This window comes from Rhinolophus hipposideros (assembly GCF_964194185.1).
Source record: "Rhinolophus hipposideros genome assembly, chromosome: 19".
Classification (NCBI taxonomy): Eukaryota; Metazoa; Chordata; class Mammalia; order Chiroptera; family Rhinolophidae; genus Rhinolophus; species Rhinolophus hipposideros.
The window spans coordinates 27589392-27608250 of NC_138065.1; the positions used below are offsets into that span (position 1 = coordinate 27589392).

The 18859-nt window shown below is 36.9% G+C and overlaps 1 protein-coding gene across 1 annotated transcript; it reads left to right on the plus strand.

Moving 5' to 3' along the window:
- Positions 1-13071: 13071 nt before the first annotated feature.
- Positions 13072-18460, plus strand: FCER1A (Fc epsilon receptor Ia; the record flags this gene model as incomplete). Its single annotated transcript, XM_081025462.1, has 5 exons — positions 13072-13126; positions 13543-13563; positions 14509-14763; positions 16393-16650; positions 18261-18460. The coding sequence occupies 5 exons, from the start codon at positions 13072-13074 to the stop codon at positions 18458-18460; spliced, it is 789 nt and encodes a 262-aa protein (XP_080881588.1).
- Between the last annotated feature and the right edge of the window lie 399 nt (positions 18461-18859).

Sequence of the window (18859 nt, forward strand, 5' to 3'; positions counted from 1 at the left end):
GACTGGTGCTGTTTTTTTTGTTTTGTTGTTTTTTTATTTTTGATATTTTTGCCTGTGTTGAGTGTGGGTTATTGGTTGTAGTTACATGTGAGTATATTTGGTTTTTTCTTTGTTGTTGTTGCTATTATTGTAGGATCTACCTAATACATTGAAGCAAACACAGAGAGTCAGCCAGAATGAGGAAACAAAAAAACATGTCTCAAATAAAAGAACAGAAGAAACCTACAGAATCTGCTTTGTTCTGAAATTACCCTACACCAGGGCCCAGTTCAAGAAGCATAAGATTCAACACACCCAGAGGCCAACTCCAGAGCAAATCAGAGTATTACTGGGTTTGACCTACAAGTGACACACCCAGAGGGAATTCTCTACAGGCACAAGAGCCCACAGGGATCAAGCCTCATTTGAATGGTCAACCCTCACACAGCAGATCATCCACTAAGGGCAGAGCCAAGTCTCACAACTAGTCAGCCTGAGTCAATCCCACCGACTGGCAAACCAAAAGCAATTAAAGTTCAACTTTAACAGGACAATATACACAACACAAGGGTCACCTTTGAAGCACACACACAGGAGAATAAGGAAGTGGTGCAAGTCAAATATAAAGGACACATACTACATAACATAACCCAACAAAAACCAAGAACCCTAGGGGATCTACCTAATACATTGAAGCAAATACAGAGAGTCAGCCAGAATGGGGAAACAAAGAAACATTTCCCAAGTAAAAGAACAGAAGGAATCTCCAGAATTTTAGAACAAAATGAAATAGAGGTAACCAACTTATCAGAGACAGAGTTCAGAACACTGATGATAAAAATGTGTAAGGAGCTTAGTGATGATATAAAGGAGGATAGAGAAATCATAACGAACAACCAGTTAGCACTAAAGGATACAATAACTGAAATAAAGAACACACTTGAGGAATTACCAGCAGGTTAGATGAGGCAGAGGATCAAATCAGTGACTTAGAAGACAAGTTAGCAGAGATCACCCAAATGGAACAACAAAAAGATAAAAGAATAAAAGCAATGAAAATGGTTTAAGAGACCTCTGGGATAACATCAACATGTGCATCAAAGGACTACCAGAAGGTGAAGAGAGGGAGCAAGGGAGCAAGAACATATTTGAAGTAATAATGACCAAAAACTTCCCTAACCTGGTTAAGGAAACTGACATACAAGCCCAGGAAGTTCAGAGAGTTCCAACCAGGATAAATCCAAACAGGTTCACACCAAGACACATTATAGTGGAAATGGCAAAGGTTAAAGACAAAGAGAGAATCCTAAAAGCAGCAAGAGAAAGACAGCGGATTACATGCAAGGGGACTCCTATAAGACTATCAAATGACTTTTCTACAGAAACTTTGCAGGTCAGGTGGAGTGTCAGGAGGTACTCAACGTGATGAAAAGCAAAGGCCTACAACCTAGATTGCTTCATCCAGCAAAGCTATCATTTAAAATTGAAGGAGAGATAAAGAGCTTCCCAGAAAAGAATAAACTAAAAGAACTTATTACCACCAACTTATTACAGCACTGTAAGAAATATAAAAGGGTTTCGGTAAACAGAAGAAAGATGAAAACAATCTAAATACAAATAAAAGAATGTACTTGTCAATAATCACTTTAAATGTAAATGGATTAAATGCTCCAACCAAAAGAGGTAGGGTAGCTGAGTGGATAAGAAAGCAAGACCCTTGTATATGCTGTATATAAGAGACACCTCAGATCAAAAGACACACACAGGCTGAAAGTAAAGTGTTGGAATATGAAATTCATGCAAATGGAATGAGAAAAAAGCTGGAGCTGCAATAGTTATATCTGACAATATAGACTTTCAAATGAAGAATATATTAAAAGACAAAGATGGGCACTACATAATAATAAAGGGATCCATCCGACAAGAGGACACAACTTTAGTAAACATCTATGCACCCAACATAGGAGCACCTAAATATATAAAACAGATATTCACTGACACAAAGAAAGAGATCAACAGTAACACTATCATAGTAGGGGACTTCAACACACCTCTGACAACAAGAGACAGGTCTTCCAGATAGAAAATCAATATGGAAAAATGGCCTTAAATGACATATTGGACCAGTTGGATTTAATCGATATTTTCAGAGCATTTCACCCCAAAGCTGTTCTAGAATACACGTTCTTCTCAAACACAGATGGAATATTTTCCAAGATAGACCATATGTTAGGCCACAAAACAAGTCTCCATAAATATAAGAAAATTGAAATCATACCAATTGTCTTTTCTGACCACAATGCTATGAAATTAGAAATCAACTACAGGAAAAAAACTGGAAGACACAAAAATCCATGGAAGCTGAATAGCATGTTACTAAATAATGAATAGGTCAACCATGAGATCAAGGAAGAAATCAAAAGATATCTTGAGACTAATGCAAATGAAAACACCACGACCCAAAATGTACGAGAGGCAGTGAGAGCAGTCCGTAGAAGGAAATTCATAGCAAGGCAGGCCCACCTAAAGAAAGAAGAAAAATCACTAATCAACAGTTTATCTTCACACTTAATGGATCTGACAAAAGAACACCAAAATAAGCCCAAAGGGAGTACAAGGAAAGAGATAATAAACATTAGAGTGGAAATAAATGAAATAGAGAACAAAACCAAAAAAAAAAAAAATTAGAAAAGATCGATGAATCCAAGAGCTGGTTTTTAGAAAAGATAAACAAAATCGACAAAACTTAGCCAGACTTATCAAAAAAAGAGAGGGGACCCAAATTAATAAAATCAGAAATGAAAGAGGAGAAGTGACAACAGACACCACAGAAATACAAAAATATTATACCAGCAAATTAGACAATTTGGAAGAAATGGACAATTTTCCAGGAGCATTACAACCTTCCAAGGCTAACTCAAGAAGAAATGGAAAACCTGAACAGACTGATTACGACCATGGAAGTGGAATCAATAATCAACAAACTCCCAACAAACAAAAGCCCTGGACCAGATGGCTTTGCAGGTGAAATTTACAAAACATTCCAAAAAGAATTAGTACCTATTCTCAACCTATTCTAAAAAATCCAGAAAGAGGGAAGGCTCCCAACACTTTTTACGAGGCCACTATCACCCTGATCCCAAAATCAGACAAAGACATTATAAAAAAATAAAACTACAGGCCGATATCCCTAATGATCATAGATGCAAAAATCCTCAACAAAATAGTAGTGAACAGAATTGAGCAATACATTAAAACGATCATACACCGTGATCAAGTGGGATTCATTCCTGGTATGCAAGGGTGGTCCAACATCCGCAAATCAATTAATGTGATACACCACATTAACAAAATGAAAAATAAAAATCATATGATCGTATCAATAGATGTAGGAAAAGCATTTGACAAAATCCAGCAGCCATTTATGATAAAAACTCTTAAGAAAGTGGGAATAGAGGGACCATTTCTCAACAGTAAAGGCCATATATGATAAACCACAGCTAACATCATACTCAATGGGGAAAAGCTAAAACCATTCCCCTTAAGGTCAGGAACAAGGCAAGCTTGCCCACTTTCTCCACTTCTATTCAACATAGTGCTGGAAGTCCTAGCCACAGCAATCAGACAAGGAAAAGAAATAAAAGATATCCAAATTGGTAAGAAGGAAGTAAAATTGTCATTATATGCGGATGTCTCGATACTATATAGAGAGAACCTAAAGACTCCTCCAAAAAACTATTAGAACTGAGAAATGAATTTAGTAAAGTAGCAGGATACCAAATTAATATTCAGAAATCAGATGCATTTGTATATACCAATAATAAAATATCAGAAGGACAAATTAAGAAAACAATCCCATTTACAATTGCTTCCAAGACGATAAAATACCTGGGAATAAATTTAACCAAAAGTAAAAGATCTGCACTCAGAAAATTATAAGACACTGAAGACAGAGATTGAAAGAGGTACAAATAGATGGAAACACATACCATGCTCATGGATAGGAAGAATTTATATCGTTAAAATGTGCATCCCTCCTAAGGCAATATACAGATTCAACGCAATTCCTATCAAACTACCAAAGACGTTTTTCACAGAAATAGAACATATAATCCTAAAATTTATAGGGAACCATAAGTAAGCCCGGATAGTCTCGGCAAACTTGAGAAATAAGAAAAAAGTGGTAAGTATCACGATACCTGACATTAAATTATGCTACAAGGCTACAGTAATCAAAACAGCATGGTACTGGCATAAAAACAGACACACAGATCAATGGACCAGGACAGAGAGCCCAGAAATAAATCCATGCCTATATTGTCATTTAATTTATGACAATGGAAACAAGAATTTACAGTGAGTTAAGACAGTCTATTCAGTAAATGGTGCTGGGAAAACTACACAGACACATGCAAAAAAATTAAGGTGGACCACCTCCTTACACCATACACAAGAATAAATTCAAAATGGATTACATACTTAAATGTAAGATCAGAAACCATAAAACTCCTAGAAGAACATATAGGAAGAAACTTCACAGTCATTTCCCAGAGTAAGATTTTTACTGACAAATACTCTTGGTCAAGGGAAGTAAGAGAAAAAATAAACATGTGGGATTACATCAAACTACAGAGTTTTTTCACAGCAAAGGAAACCATTAATAAAACAAAAAGGAATCCTACTGAATGGGAGAAGACATTTGCCAATGATATATCTGATAAGGGGTTAATATCACAAATTTATAAAAAAACTCACTCAACTCAACTCCAAAAAAACAAACTACACAATCAAAAAATGGGCATCAAAATGGCAGCGTGAAGTGAGCTTCTATAAAGCTCCCCTGGAATTTACAACTGGTCGAACAAAAATGACTCCACAAGGGACTCCCTGCACAGCAGACAGGTGGGATGGGGTGGAGAGGGACACAACTACTGAATTCACCTAAAGGTGTCGTGCGGGGGTGCAGGACGCAGACTTGGCTCAGTGCTCCGAGATCGCTGAATCCCAGAACTACTGCAGCTGCAGGAGAGGGAAGAACTCAGACTGCTGGGGTTCTGCTTATGGCCCACAGGTCTGAGGGGGCAGCATATAACACTGCTGAACCCAACGCTCACAGCAGGGACATTGGAGAAAGGATTGAGGGAAGAAGGCTGAAAATGGTGGTTTAAGACCTCACTGTAGAGCAGAGAATGGAAGCCTTAGGCACTGAGACTAGTCGCCCCCTCCTTACTTTCCCAGATCTCGCCCCGCTCCCACCTACCCAGTGCTAGAAGCAGAACAGTAGCAGTGTCAGATCGGAGGAATGGAATATTTGCTGTTCTGAGAACTGTGGATCGCAGACACAGATTCTCAGCCAAGCTGCTTCCCGCAAAGGGGAGGGAGCTGTGGAAGTAGGACTGGCTGTGGTGGTGGTCACTGCCATTGCTCTGGGCTACCTCTCACAAATCACCCCGCCCCTGGCCCCACCTATCAGGGCAGATCCTTGCAAGAGTAAACAGAACTGCTGAAACACACAGGCACTGAATCTGATGCAGGAAGAGCTTTGGAATTTCAAAAGCTCTCTGCATACACCCATGGAAACTGCGTCCTGTGACCCAGGCTAACTATTAACAGAGGAGAAGCCCATCTCCCAGGGAATCACCTCATTGTGTGAGAAGCTGGAATAATGCAGAGAAAACATAGCACTACCGTGTGAGAGAAAAAAAAATGGCTGCAGTCGCAGAGAAAACAATACATTCTACCAACAATTACTGGAAAACAAAGAAAGACCTCTTCCTATTAACCTGTTGCAGAAGCCACTCCTGTAGATGTCTAGGAAGAAAAATAATAAATCAGCAATTGCCATGAATAACCAAGGCAACAGACAGCTTAGAAAGAAAGTGAAAAATCTCCAGAAAAAGAAGTTAAAGATATGGAAATATGTGACTTAAATGACAGAGAATTCAAGATTGCAGTTGTGAAAAAACTCAACGAGATGCAAGAAAACACAGAAAGGCCATTTAATGAACTCATAAACACAATCAAAGAACAACATGAGCATTTTACGAAAGAGATTGAAATTTTAAAAAAGAACCAAATAGAATTTCTGGAATTTAGAACTCAATTGAAGACAATAAGAATGACATAACCAGTTTAGGTAGTGCAGTTGACCAGATGGAGGAAAGAATCAGTGACTTTGAAGATAGAAACCTGGGAATTACAGAGATGGAAGAAGAAAGAGACTTGAGACTTAAAAGAAATGATAGAACTCTACAAGAACTTTCTGACTCCATCAGAAAGAGCAATATAAGAATAATGGGCATACCAGAAGGAGAAGAAAGAGAGAAGGAAACAGAGAATATATTCAAATTGTTGATGAGAACTTCCCAAACTTGTGGACAGAACTGGATCCTCGAATCCAAGAAGCACATAGAACACCTAATTACCTCAATCCCAACAGGCCTTCTCCAAGGCACATTGTATTGAAGCTGTCTAAAATCAACAACAAAGAAAGATTATCATCAGATTTTTCAGCAGAAACTCTAAAAGCCAGGAGGGAGTGGAATCAAATATTCAAACTATTGAAAGAGAGAAATTATAAGCCAAGAATAATATATCAGGCAAATATATCCTTTAGATATGAAGGACGAATAAGAACCTTTCCAGACATACAAAGCTGAGGGAATTTTCTAATACATGACCTGCACTACAAGAAATACTAAAGGACGCTATTCGACCACAATCAACAGGGACAATTTGTGGCAACCAAAACATAAAAAAGGGGAGAGTAAAAACCTGAACCAGAATATAAGAATGGAGAAAGTAAGCATGCTGAAGAAACTGGAATACTCTAAATATCAAACTTTCTTTTGCACATACTTAAGGGTAACCACTCAAAAAAAAATCCAGAACTGAAATATATACTATAATAAAAGAAGAAACAGAGGGAAACATCATAGAATACCACAACACAGAAATAATAGACAGCAACAAAAAGGCAAAGAAACAATGGAGACACAGCCTTACCAGAAAACTAAAGATAGAATGACAGGAAATCATCACATATCAATAATCACCCTAAATGTAAATGGACTGAATTTACCAATAAAAAGGCACAGAGTAGCGATTGGATCAAAAAACCAAACCCAACCATATGCTGTCTCCAAGAGACACATCTCAGCTACAAGGACAAGCATAGACTCAAAGTGAAAGGGTGGAAATTGACACTCCAAGCAAATGGTACCCAGAGAAAATCAGGTGTAGCCATAATGGTATCAGATGAAACAGACTTCAGGGTGAAAAAGATAACAAGACACAAAGATGGACATTTCATAATGGTAAAGTGGACTATACAACAAGAAGACATAACAGTCATCAATATTTATGCCCCCAATCAGGGAGCACCGAAATATACCAAGCAACTACTAACAGAACAAAGGGAGAAATTGACAAAAACACAATTATAGTAGGGGACTGAAATACATCATTGACAGCTATGGATACATCATCCAAACAAAAGATAAATAACGAAATAGCAGCGCTAAATGACACATTAGATGAAATGGACATCATTGACATATATAGAGCACTTCATCCTGAAACATCAGACTACACATTCTTTTCTAGTGTACATGGAACTTTCTTAAAGATAGACCATATATTGGGACATAAAATCAGCCTCAGCAAATTTAAGAAGATTGAAATCATACCAAGCATATTCTTTGATCACAAAACTTTGAAATTGGATATCAACTGCAAAAAGAAAGCAGGAAAAACAGAAATACATGGAGATTAAACAACATACTTTTAAAGAATGACTGGGTCAAAGAAGAAATAAGAGGAGACATCAAAAGATACATAGAAACAAATGACAATAAAAATACATCCTACCAAAATTTTAGGGATGCAGCGAAAGCAGTTTTAAGAGGGAAATTTATATCATTACAGGCCTATCTCAAGCAATAATAAAAAGCCCAAAGAAATAACTTTATGTTACACCTTAAAGAACTGGAAAAAGAACAAGTGAAACCCAACGTCAGCAGAAGAAAGGAAATAACAAAAATCAGAGCAGAACTTAATGAAATAGAGAACAAAAAGACAATAGAAAAAATTAATGTGACAAAGAGCTGGTTCTTTGAAAAGATTAACAAAATCGACAAACCCTTGGCTAGACGCACTAACATAAAAAGAGAGAAGACACTAATTAACAAAATGAGAAATGAAAAAGGGGAAGTTATCATGGACACCACAGAAATACAAAGGGTCATCCAAGAACAGTATGAAGGACTATATGCCACCAAATTTAATAACCTAGAGGAAATGGACGAGTTCTTAGAAACATATAGCCTTCCAAGGCTGAACCATGAAGAATTGGAAAATCTTAACAGGCCGACCACCAGTAATGAAATTGAATCAGTCATCAAAAACCTTCCCTAAAGCAAAAGTCCGGGACCAGATGCCTTCACTAGTAAATTCTACTAAACCTTCAAAGAGGATCTAATACCAATCCTGCTCAAACTCTTCCAAAAAATTGAAGAAGAGACAGTACTCTCTAACTCATTTTATGAGGCCAGCATTACCCTGATACCAAAACTTGGTAAGGACAACACAAAAAAGAAAACTACAGACCAATATCTCTGATGAATACAGATGCAGAACTCCTAAACAAAATACAACAAATTGAATCGAATCAATTTCAAATCGAATTGAATACAACAATGCATTAAAAAGATTATTCATCACGACCAAGTGGGGTTCATCCCCGGGGCACAAGGATGGTTCAACATCCACAAATCCATCAATGTGATACATCACATAAACAAAATAAAGGACAAAAATCATATGCTTATATCAATTGATGCAGAAAAAGCATTTGACAAGATACAACATCCATTTATGATTAAAACACTTAATAAAACACTAATAAAATAGAAGGAAAATACATTAATAAAGGCCATATATGACAAGCCCTCAGCTAATCTCATAATTAATGGTGAAAAACTGAAGCTCTTTGCTCTACGTTCAGGAACACGACAGGGCTGTCCCCTATCACCTCTGCTTTTCAACATAGTGTTGGAAGTCCTTGCCAGAACAATCAGGCATAAGAAAGAAATAAAAGGCATCCAAATTGGGAATGAAGTTAAATTATCACTCTTTGCAGATGACATGATGCTGTATATAGAAAACCCTAAAGACTCCACCAAAAAGCTATTAGAAGCAATCAACGAATACAGTACAGTTGTTGGCTACAAAATCAACGTACAAAAGTCCACTGCATTCCTATATACTCACAATGAAATTGCAGAAAAAGAAATACAAAAAACAATTCCTTTTGTAATTGCAGCAAAAAGAATAAAATACCTAGGAATAAACTTAACCAAGGATGTGAAGGACCTATATGCTGAAAACTATAAGACATTTTTGAAAGTAATTGAAGAACACACAAAGAAATGGAAAAACATTCCGTGCTCATGGCTTGGAAGAATCAACATAGTTAAAATGGCCATATTACTCAAAGCAATATACAGATTTAATGCAATCCCCATGAAAATTCCAATGGCATTTTTTAAAGAAATAGAACAGAAAATCATCAGATTTGTTTGGACCCACAAAAGACCCCGAATAGCCAAAGCAATCTTAAGAGAAAAGAACACTACTGGAGGTATCACACTCCCTGACTTTAGCTTGTACTACAGGGCTACAATAATCAAACAGCATGGTATTGGCAGAAAAACAGACATGTACTCCAATGGAATAGAATTGAGATTCGAGAAATAAAACCACATAAATATGCACAGATAATTTTTGACAAGGAAGCTAAAAACATACAATGGAGGAAATACAGGTTCTTCAATAAATGGTGCTGGGAGAATTGGATAGCCACGTGCAAAAGAATGAAACTAGACTGCTATCTGTCACCATGTACCAAAATTAATTCAAAATGGATCAAAGACTTAAGCATAAGACCTGACACAATAAACTGCATAGAAGAAAACATAGGTACTAAACTTATAGACCTTGGGTTCAAAGAGCATTTTATGAATTTGACTCCAAAGGCAATGGAAGTAAAAGCTAAAATAAACAAATGGGACTATATGAAACTTACAAGATTCTGCACAGCAAAAGAAACCATCAACAAAATAAAGAGGCAACCAACTGAATGGGAGAAGATTTTTGCAAACAGTGCCTCTGATAAGGGGCTAATATCAAAAATATACCAGGAACTCATGACACTCAACAACAAAAAAGCAAACAACCCAATTGAAAAATGGGCAGACGACCTGAAGAGACATTTCTCCAAAGAGGACATACAAATGGCAAATAGACATATGCAAAAATTCTCAACATCACTAATCATCAGAGAAATGCAAATAAAAACTGCAACGAGATATTACCTCACCCTAGTCAGAATGGCTATCATCAACAAGACAAATAGTAACAAGCGTTAGAGAGGCTGTGGAGAAAAAGGAACCCTCATACACTGTTGGTGGGAATGCAGACTGGTGCAGCCATTATGGAAAACAGTGTGGAGGTTCCTCAAAAAATCACAAATAGAATTACCATATGACCCAGCAATCCCTCTCCTGGGTATCTACCCAAAATATCTGAAAACATTTATATGTAAAGACACGTGTGCTCCAATGTTCATTGCAGCTTTGTTTACGGTGGCCAAGACATGGAAACAACCAAAATGTCCTTCGATAGATGAATGGATAAAGAAGTAGTGGTATATATACACAATGGAATACTATTCGGCGGTAAGATGATATAGGAACATTTGTGACAACATAGATGGATCTTGAGAGTATGATGCTAAGCGAAATAAGTCAGACAGAAAAAGTAGAGAACCATATGATTTCACTGATACGTGGTATATAAACCAAAAAGAACAAAAGAACAAGACAAACAAATGAGAAAGAAAAACTCATAGACACAGACAATAGTTTAGTTGTTACCAGAAGGTAAGGGGAGTGGGGGGTTGGCGATGAGGATAAGGGGGATCAAGTATATGATGATGGAAGGAGAACTGACTCTGGGTGGTGAACACACAATGGGATTTATAGGTGGTGTAGTACAGAATTGTACACCTGAAATCTATGTAATTTCACTAACATTTGCCACCCCAATGAATTTTTAAAAAATGGGCAGAGTCATGAAGAGACATGTTTCTAAGGAGGACATAAAGATTGCAAACAGACATGAAAAAATCCTCACCCTCACTAATCATTAGAGAAATGCAAATAAACACCACAATGAGATACCACCTCTCCCCAGTCAAAATGGCTATCATCAATAAATCAACAAACAAGTGCTGGCGAGGATGTGGAGAAAAGGGAACCCTTGTGCACTGTTGGTGGGATTTCAGATTGGTGCAGCCTCTGTGGAAAACAGTATGGAGGTATCTCAAAGATCTGAAAATGGAACTACCTTATGACCCAGCAATTCCACTCCTAGGTATCTATCCTGAGAAATCCAAAACTTTAATTCGAAAATATTTATGCACCCCTATGTTTATTGCAGCATTATATACAATAGGCAAGACAGGGAAACTACTAAAATGCCCATCAGTAGAAGACTGGATTAAGAAACTGGTACACTTATACAATGGAGTATTACGCAGCCATCAAGAAGAATGAAATCTTACCATTTGTAACAATTTGGATGGACCTAGACAACATTATGTTAAGTGAAATAAGTCAGACAGAGAAAGACAAATACCATATGATCTCACTTATATGTGGAATCTAAAGAAAAGAATAAATGAATGAACCAATCAGAAACTATCTCAGAGATAGAGGAAAAACTGAGGGTTGCCAAATAGGAGGGGGAGGGTTTGGATAAGGACAAAGGTGAGGGGATTAGAAAGCACAATCGGTAACCACAAGATTACCACGGGGATACGAAAGTCAATTTGGGGAATGTAATCAATATGTTGTAAAAATTTTGTAGGGTATCCGATAGACACTTGTCTCATTAGGGAGACCACCTCAGGGATGACGTAGATGCCTGATCACTGCAGTATACACCTGAAGCTGAAATAATGAATGTCAACTACAATTTATATATATATATTTACAATAAGTGGAATATAGCATTAGGAATAGAGGCAGTGGAAACGTAATGGCTGTATGCGATGTCCGAGTAGATGAGGAGGGGGGTTATCATTGTGTGAGGGATATAAATGATAAATGTTTAACTATTACATTGTTTTGTATACCTGAAACTAATTTAAAAAATGATTTAAAAAAAAAGATGAATTAGTCAAAAGGGCCTTGGGGGAAGAAAAATTGATGTGGATTTAAAGGAGAAATAGTGATCATGCTGGAGGATTGGAAGATTAAAGTGGACACAAGCTGGGAAAAAAATAAAATAAATTTTATGATCTAGGTCCCTATAAATTATGGTTTAACATCTGCCTTCCTGTTTTGTTAGCACCACGAAAACCTAGTAGGACAGAAGAAGTCTCTGAAAATATATCTAATTTGGCTGGTCAGATAGTGGATCATCAGGGAATCAGATGAAAATTTGTTGATTTATGGACCAATGGATTAGCAGAAGTTAAGGAACAAGAGGGTTGGTAGTTCTGGAAACCACAACAGAATTTCATCAATTGCTGGCCATACTCATGGACATGCATAAACAGCGTATCATCATGATTAAGAGTTTTACTCTATGGTTAGGTTTTTAAATGTTTGAATCCCAAATTAGCCATTTAGTACCCTAAGACAAGTTGATTAACTCTTTAAGATCCAGTTTTTCTATGTACAAAATGTAGAGGATGAAGGTACCTGCTTCATAGGATTATTGTAGAAATGAATGAAATATCCCCTGCACCCCATTTTTCTAAGTTGCATTGATTGACAGTTTAAAAAAGCCTATGCCTTTCTCCTACCAGATTCCAGGTGTGAATATGGAGGTGGGATGGGGAGTATAGAATTGCCCAATTAGGCACCATTCTAAATATTATCTGCAGAGAAGGAGGCAAACCCAAGCACAGCTGATGAGTTAACCAGATATGATACAGAAAACATTTCCTTCTTCTTTTTGGTTTTCAGTCTACTTTAAGGCCCTAGAATTTTGCAGCTCAGTTTGCTCTTGGAGGCTACAGAGGCAATGTCTACTCCCATGGGAGGCTCTGTCCTGCTGTGGATAACTTTACTGCTCTTCTGTAAGTAGAGGTTCAGGAGAGGCTAAAATGAAACTGGGGAGCCTCTAGGGTGGGAATGTTGACAGTATTAGTGGTGATTTTTTCTAGGCCACGTACAAACCATGGGGCATTTCTCAGAGATTCTGTAGTGCAGACAAGCTGGAGAGCAGAGGAAGTAAGGCTGAGCAACACCTAAGGAAGAAGTCAGACTGCAAACCTGATTTCTTCCAATCACTCTGGCATCTCACGGAGGTCAAGGGAAGGAGGATAGAGGAAAAAGAGAAGCTCCTTATTTCCCTGGATCAAATTCCTGAGAAGATTGTTGGCCCTTAAAATTCTGTGAATATAGTCCTCATTACCACACCTAGATCCCAGTCCTCAGGAGTTCCAGAAAGCTGCGGATAGACACTAACTTATCCTTTTTTGGACTTTTGCAGCTCCAGATGGTATGTCAGCAGGTGAGTCCTCTTTCCTTGTTCTCTCAGTGTTTCAATGTTTCTGGGCATAGCTCTTCCTATACTGTTTCCTTTCATTCCAGTCTGCTCTTGTCTGTCCAACCCACTTTCTATTTCCATCTTGCCTCGTCTTCCTTCTTTTCTCCCACTCAAAAGCTTCTAATATATGAATTAATTCTCTCAAGTCATCACTTCCTCTTTTTATGCCAACAACCATATCTGTTGAAAATGTAAATATCTTAGCTTCTCTTTCAGGGAGTATCACATAATCTCATTCAGTTTTTACATCATCATCATCATCATCATCATCATCATCATCATCATCATTATTGCCATTTTATAATTGAGGATGCTTAAACTCAGATTCAGTGATTTTCTGGAGGTTACACAGCTAACAAAGGACTGGATTCTAACATAAATCCCTCATTACACCCTGGCTTCAGTTCAAATATGTGTCACATCTCTTTGTTCTTGGAAGCCTTTTAAGACTTATCTTCTTGGTGCTTCTCACTACCATCTAGAATTGACGTATGTTGTTGCTTCACATACACTCACAACACAATTATTCATCTATTATTCACTGATTCATCCATTCAATGTATGAGCCATTGTGCTGAGCTATGGTTGAACATGACAGACATTGTCTGCCTGAAAAGAGAGTGCAGTCCTCATTTACCTATTCTGAAATTGAAATCAAGAGAATTAAAGTGAGTTATCCTACATCACACAGTAAATTTTTTTGTCTGTTTTTTAAATATCTTGCATTTGTGTCCTGTTTTTCTCACTAGGTTGGGAGCTACAATACTGTTTCCTTCTTCTTTTTACCATAAGGATCAGGATAGGGTCTGACTGTTGATTGACTAGTGGTATGTCTATACTTTGGAGCCTAGACAATTTTCAATGATTTTTTTTCCCTCTGTGTCTCTTCATAATTTGATCTTCTTAAAGCCACCTGGAAATCTATGGTGTCCTTGAATCCCCCATGGAATAGAATATTTAGAGGAGAGAATGTGACTCTTACATGTAATGGGAACAATTCCTTTGAAGTCAACTCCACTAAGTGGACCCACAACAACACCATGTTAGTAGTGACTACTTCAAGTTTGGAAATCATAAATGCCACAATCCAGGACAGTGGAGAATACCAATGTCAGAACAAAAATTTTATCCCAAGTCAACCTGTGTATCTAGAAGTCTTCAGTGGTAAGTTCCAAGGTTATGGAAATATAGATTCTCTCATGTGAGAAATGGCCCATCTGAATTTGGGAAGAAAGCAAGTTATTCCAAGGCTTAGGGTACCAGGATGGGACTCAGGGTCTCTCACTCAAGATCCACACATCTCTTTTTTCCATTTCTACTCTTTCTACCTGCCAGCCCTTCTGCTTTTTTTTCCCTCAATGGTCTGGCAAGCTCCCAATGTTATTCCTTTATTCTATTGGACCTCTGACTATATTTTCTACATAGGTGCAGATGTATATTATATGGTCAATAGCATGTTGGATATATGAACATTGCAAAAAGCTATATATCTGAAATAGGATAAAAAGGTTTGATTTAAAGATTTGCGCTACAATTTCTGTGTGCAATGACCTGAATATTAGGTTGTATTCTTCACTGTGTGCATTCCTCAAGTCCTCTACTTTGACTTAGAAACAAATCTTTTGTTTGCTCCATCTTTATCACTTTTCTACTGCTAACAATTAATGTAGCATGCTTAGGCATATGTAAGTCAGTTAGTAAATGATGAATGAACAAACTGAACATTTCATTTGGATGGCTAGGCTATTATCATATTTTACTTTACATTTTAAAATTTAAATACATATATTTAATATATAGATGGGGTTAATTTTTCAATTACAGTTGACATTCAATATTATTTTATATTAGTTTCAGGTGTACATACTTTATATTTTTCTCTTGAGTGAAAAGAGATATTTCAGCATCCATATGAAAATTCCAAATACAAACTAAAGGAGTATAGAATGGCTTCTTTAGTTTCTTGGAGTAAAGAAGATTCTGGAAAAGTCCTCAAGGGTTTCTCTTAAATAAAATATGATTGCAAACTAGCAACACTTTCATTTAAAATTCTACTTTGTTGAATGCTTTTCAATTTTTAAAATGATGTTATCCATAGAATTTGACTCTTATTTTTTACTGATTCATTATTGAAAAATATTTGTTGAGTACTTACCAACTCCTAGGTATTGTGCTAGGCACTGGGGATATAATGTATGGAACAGACATGGCCGCTGATTTCTTTAAATACAGGGCCACATGAGGACATGGACATTAAACAATTACACAAATAATTAATAAAAATTGTGATACATATTCTGAGGAAGTTTTGAGGCCCATTATGATTAATAATGAAACTGGGAACCCCTATGAAGTAAAAGAGGACATCAGATACTACCCTAGGCTAAGACACCATAGGCAAAATAGGTTTATTTCCCTCTCAGTGACTAGAACTAACAACAATGGAGATAAAGTGAATACTGGGTTTCAGATGTTCCATGGATAGGCTCAGCAGAAATGTCAGAGAAATTTTATGGCCCCTGACTTACTCTTCAGGAAGAGGCAGCATTTATCAATATAGAAGAAAGTTCTAAGGTTTATTTTGTTTTCTTTTTATTGAACTTACTTATGAGCCCAGAAATGTATTAATGATGAACAATGGTTTCTGATACACATGTTATGCATGACATCTGTTATCTATCTATCTATCTATCTATCTATCTATCTATCTATCTATCTATCATCTATCTATCATCTATCTATCTATCTATTCATTCATTGTTAAATAAATAACATTAAAAAAATACTCTTTAGACTGGCTGCTCATTCAGTCTTCTACTGATGTGGTGTTGGAGGGTGAGTCCTTCCTCATCAGATGCCATGGTTGGATGAATCGAAATGTCTACAAAGTGATATACTACAAGAATGGCAAAGCACTCAAGTACTGGTATGAAAACCACAACATCTCCATTACCAATGCCACAGTAGGAGACAGTGGCACCTATTACTGCAAGGGCATACTTTGGCAGATAAACTATACTTCTGATCCCATCAAGATTACTGTGAAAAAAGGTGAGTCAGTAAAGAAAAGGAAGTTAGTAAAAGAAGGAGCCCATAGCAGGAGAAGGGAGAGAAGACATATTGAGCTTGAAGTAGTTGCATCTTGTAGAATGGGAACAGCTGTGACACCTTAGAATGTCTACTAAACTTGCAATGGGGAGATCTGGGTTATAGGTAGTACATTTTTCAATCTCTGTCTTGGATTTTTTTTTAAAATTATTTAATGGCAATAGTAATACCTGCTCACATTATGAAATTTTTATGAAGATTAAATGTAGTAATATTTATGAAGTGGATCTGTAAACTGTTAACCACTACCCAAGCATAAAAAATTAGTTTTGATCTCAAAGTCATCTGCTGCTCCTGGGGAGAACACTTATATTTATTAAATTGAAAGGGAGTTTCAAAGTTGAAGGAACAAAGGCTGTGAAAAGCTTGAAAAGTCTATTTTAGCATAAAAGGGCTGGGAAAGGAAACCAACAAGTCAATAGGCTGTGTGCCTGTGTACTGGAACAGGAGAAAGAGGGCTTAATGAGGAAAAGATAGTCAGGTGGGCTACCTCTACAGCCAACGAAAAAGATGGCTCTTTCTAAAATTCATATAAGAGTGGGAGCCTTTGAAATATTTGCCTTACAAGGAGGAAATTAGACATTTTGCCTTGCAACCTTGCCTCATATTAATGTCTATGAAAGCATGACACCATAAGCTAGAATTAAGCTCTAATGGCAGTTCTCTATTAATTTATTTGAGACCTAAGTGCTATTTAATTGTCACTGGGCTTCCAGTATCCTTATCTATAAAATAAAGGGTTTGGAAAATAGGTTTAATTCTATTTATAGGAGTTCTATATATTTATAGGAGTCCTATATTCTATAATAGGAGTATTAATTCTAATACTCCATTAGAATTATTTGGGAAACTTAAACAAATATTGATATCCATATTCTCATCCCTAGAAATTCTGATTTAATTGGTCTAAATAAGGCCTGGCCATCAGTATTTTTTAAAGCTCTTTCAAGTAATGGTAAGTGTACCCAGCATTGAGAACTACTGATCTAGGTGAGCTCTAAGTGATTTCTGGCTTTAATATTCTGGGAATCTATAATTCTAGAATAATCTCAAAAAGTAGTACTTTGTAAGAGTAAACAGAGTAATAAAGCCACAAAATAGTGGAACTGGAAGGAAACTTAAAGATGGTCTAGTACAATATCTTCATTTCATCCAACAGGAATGCAAGAAATTGATTTATTGATTGGTTGATTGATAAATAAGACAGTGGTGACTCCCTGCCCTCACTCTGTCTCCTTTCCACCTCCAAATAATATCTGGATATTGGTCTTCTCAATTCCAAGAAAGGAGTCATATTTCCTGTGACTTTCCTTCTTGGGCATGTTGACTAGAGTAATTGTTGGAAAAGGGATGTGGAGAAATATTCAGGGCTCCCTAGGATGCCAGGAAGCACAGTCTGAGGAACCCAAACTCAGGAGTGTTTTCTGTCTGCATCTAGATGCCACACCATGCTAGAAGTTGGAAGAACATGTTGGACCCTTCTCTTAGGGAGGATGAAGCCCTGAACCTCATTCGTCAATTTCTAATTTGAGTTATATTTCTTGTTGCATTAGGTTCTACCATACGTCACCAAAGCAGCTACTACTGGTTGCAATTTCTTATCCCATTGTTGGTGGTGATTCTGTTTGCTGTGGACACAGGGTTGTTTATCTCAACCCAGCAGCAGTTCACAGTTCTCTTGAAGATTAAGAGGACCAGAAAAAGCAACAAACTTATGGGCCCACATCCTGTGCCAGACCCAAAGAATGACTGATGTCATTGCTCAAGAAACACTTGCAATAGCAATTTATTTTTAGCATCAGCAATTGCTTCTCAATTATCAAATACAACTCACAATGTACATAGAAAGATCTGTGCTCAAGGCTTTGAACTGCCTCATTAAGCCAACTGGAACTGGTTGAGTAGCATGTAATAGTAAGTGTTCAGTAAACATCATTTAAGTAAGTAAAGAATGTATAGATTCATTTATTAGCATCTGTAAAAGAGAACTACAATTTAAATAAAAGAATTATAAAGCCATGTAACATGAAGCTTCTAAGTACTTGAGGCTTAGTATTTTCTTTTTCTGCTTCTAGAGGTAAAAAACATGAAGTTCTAGATTAGAAATGTTCTCTCTTGACCATTGTGTGAGCTAGAAATGGGAAGACATGGT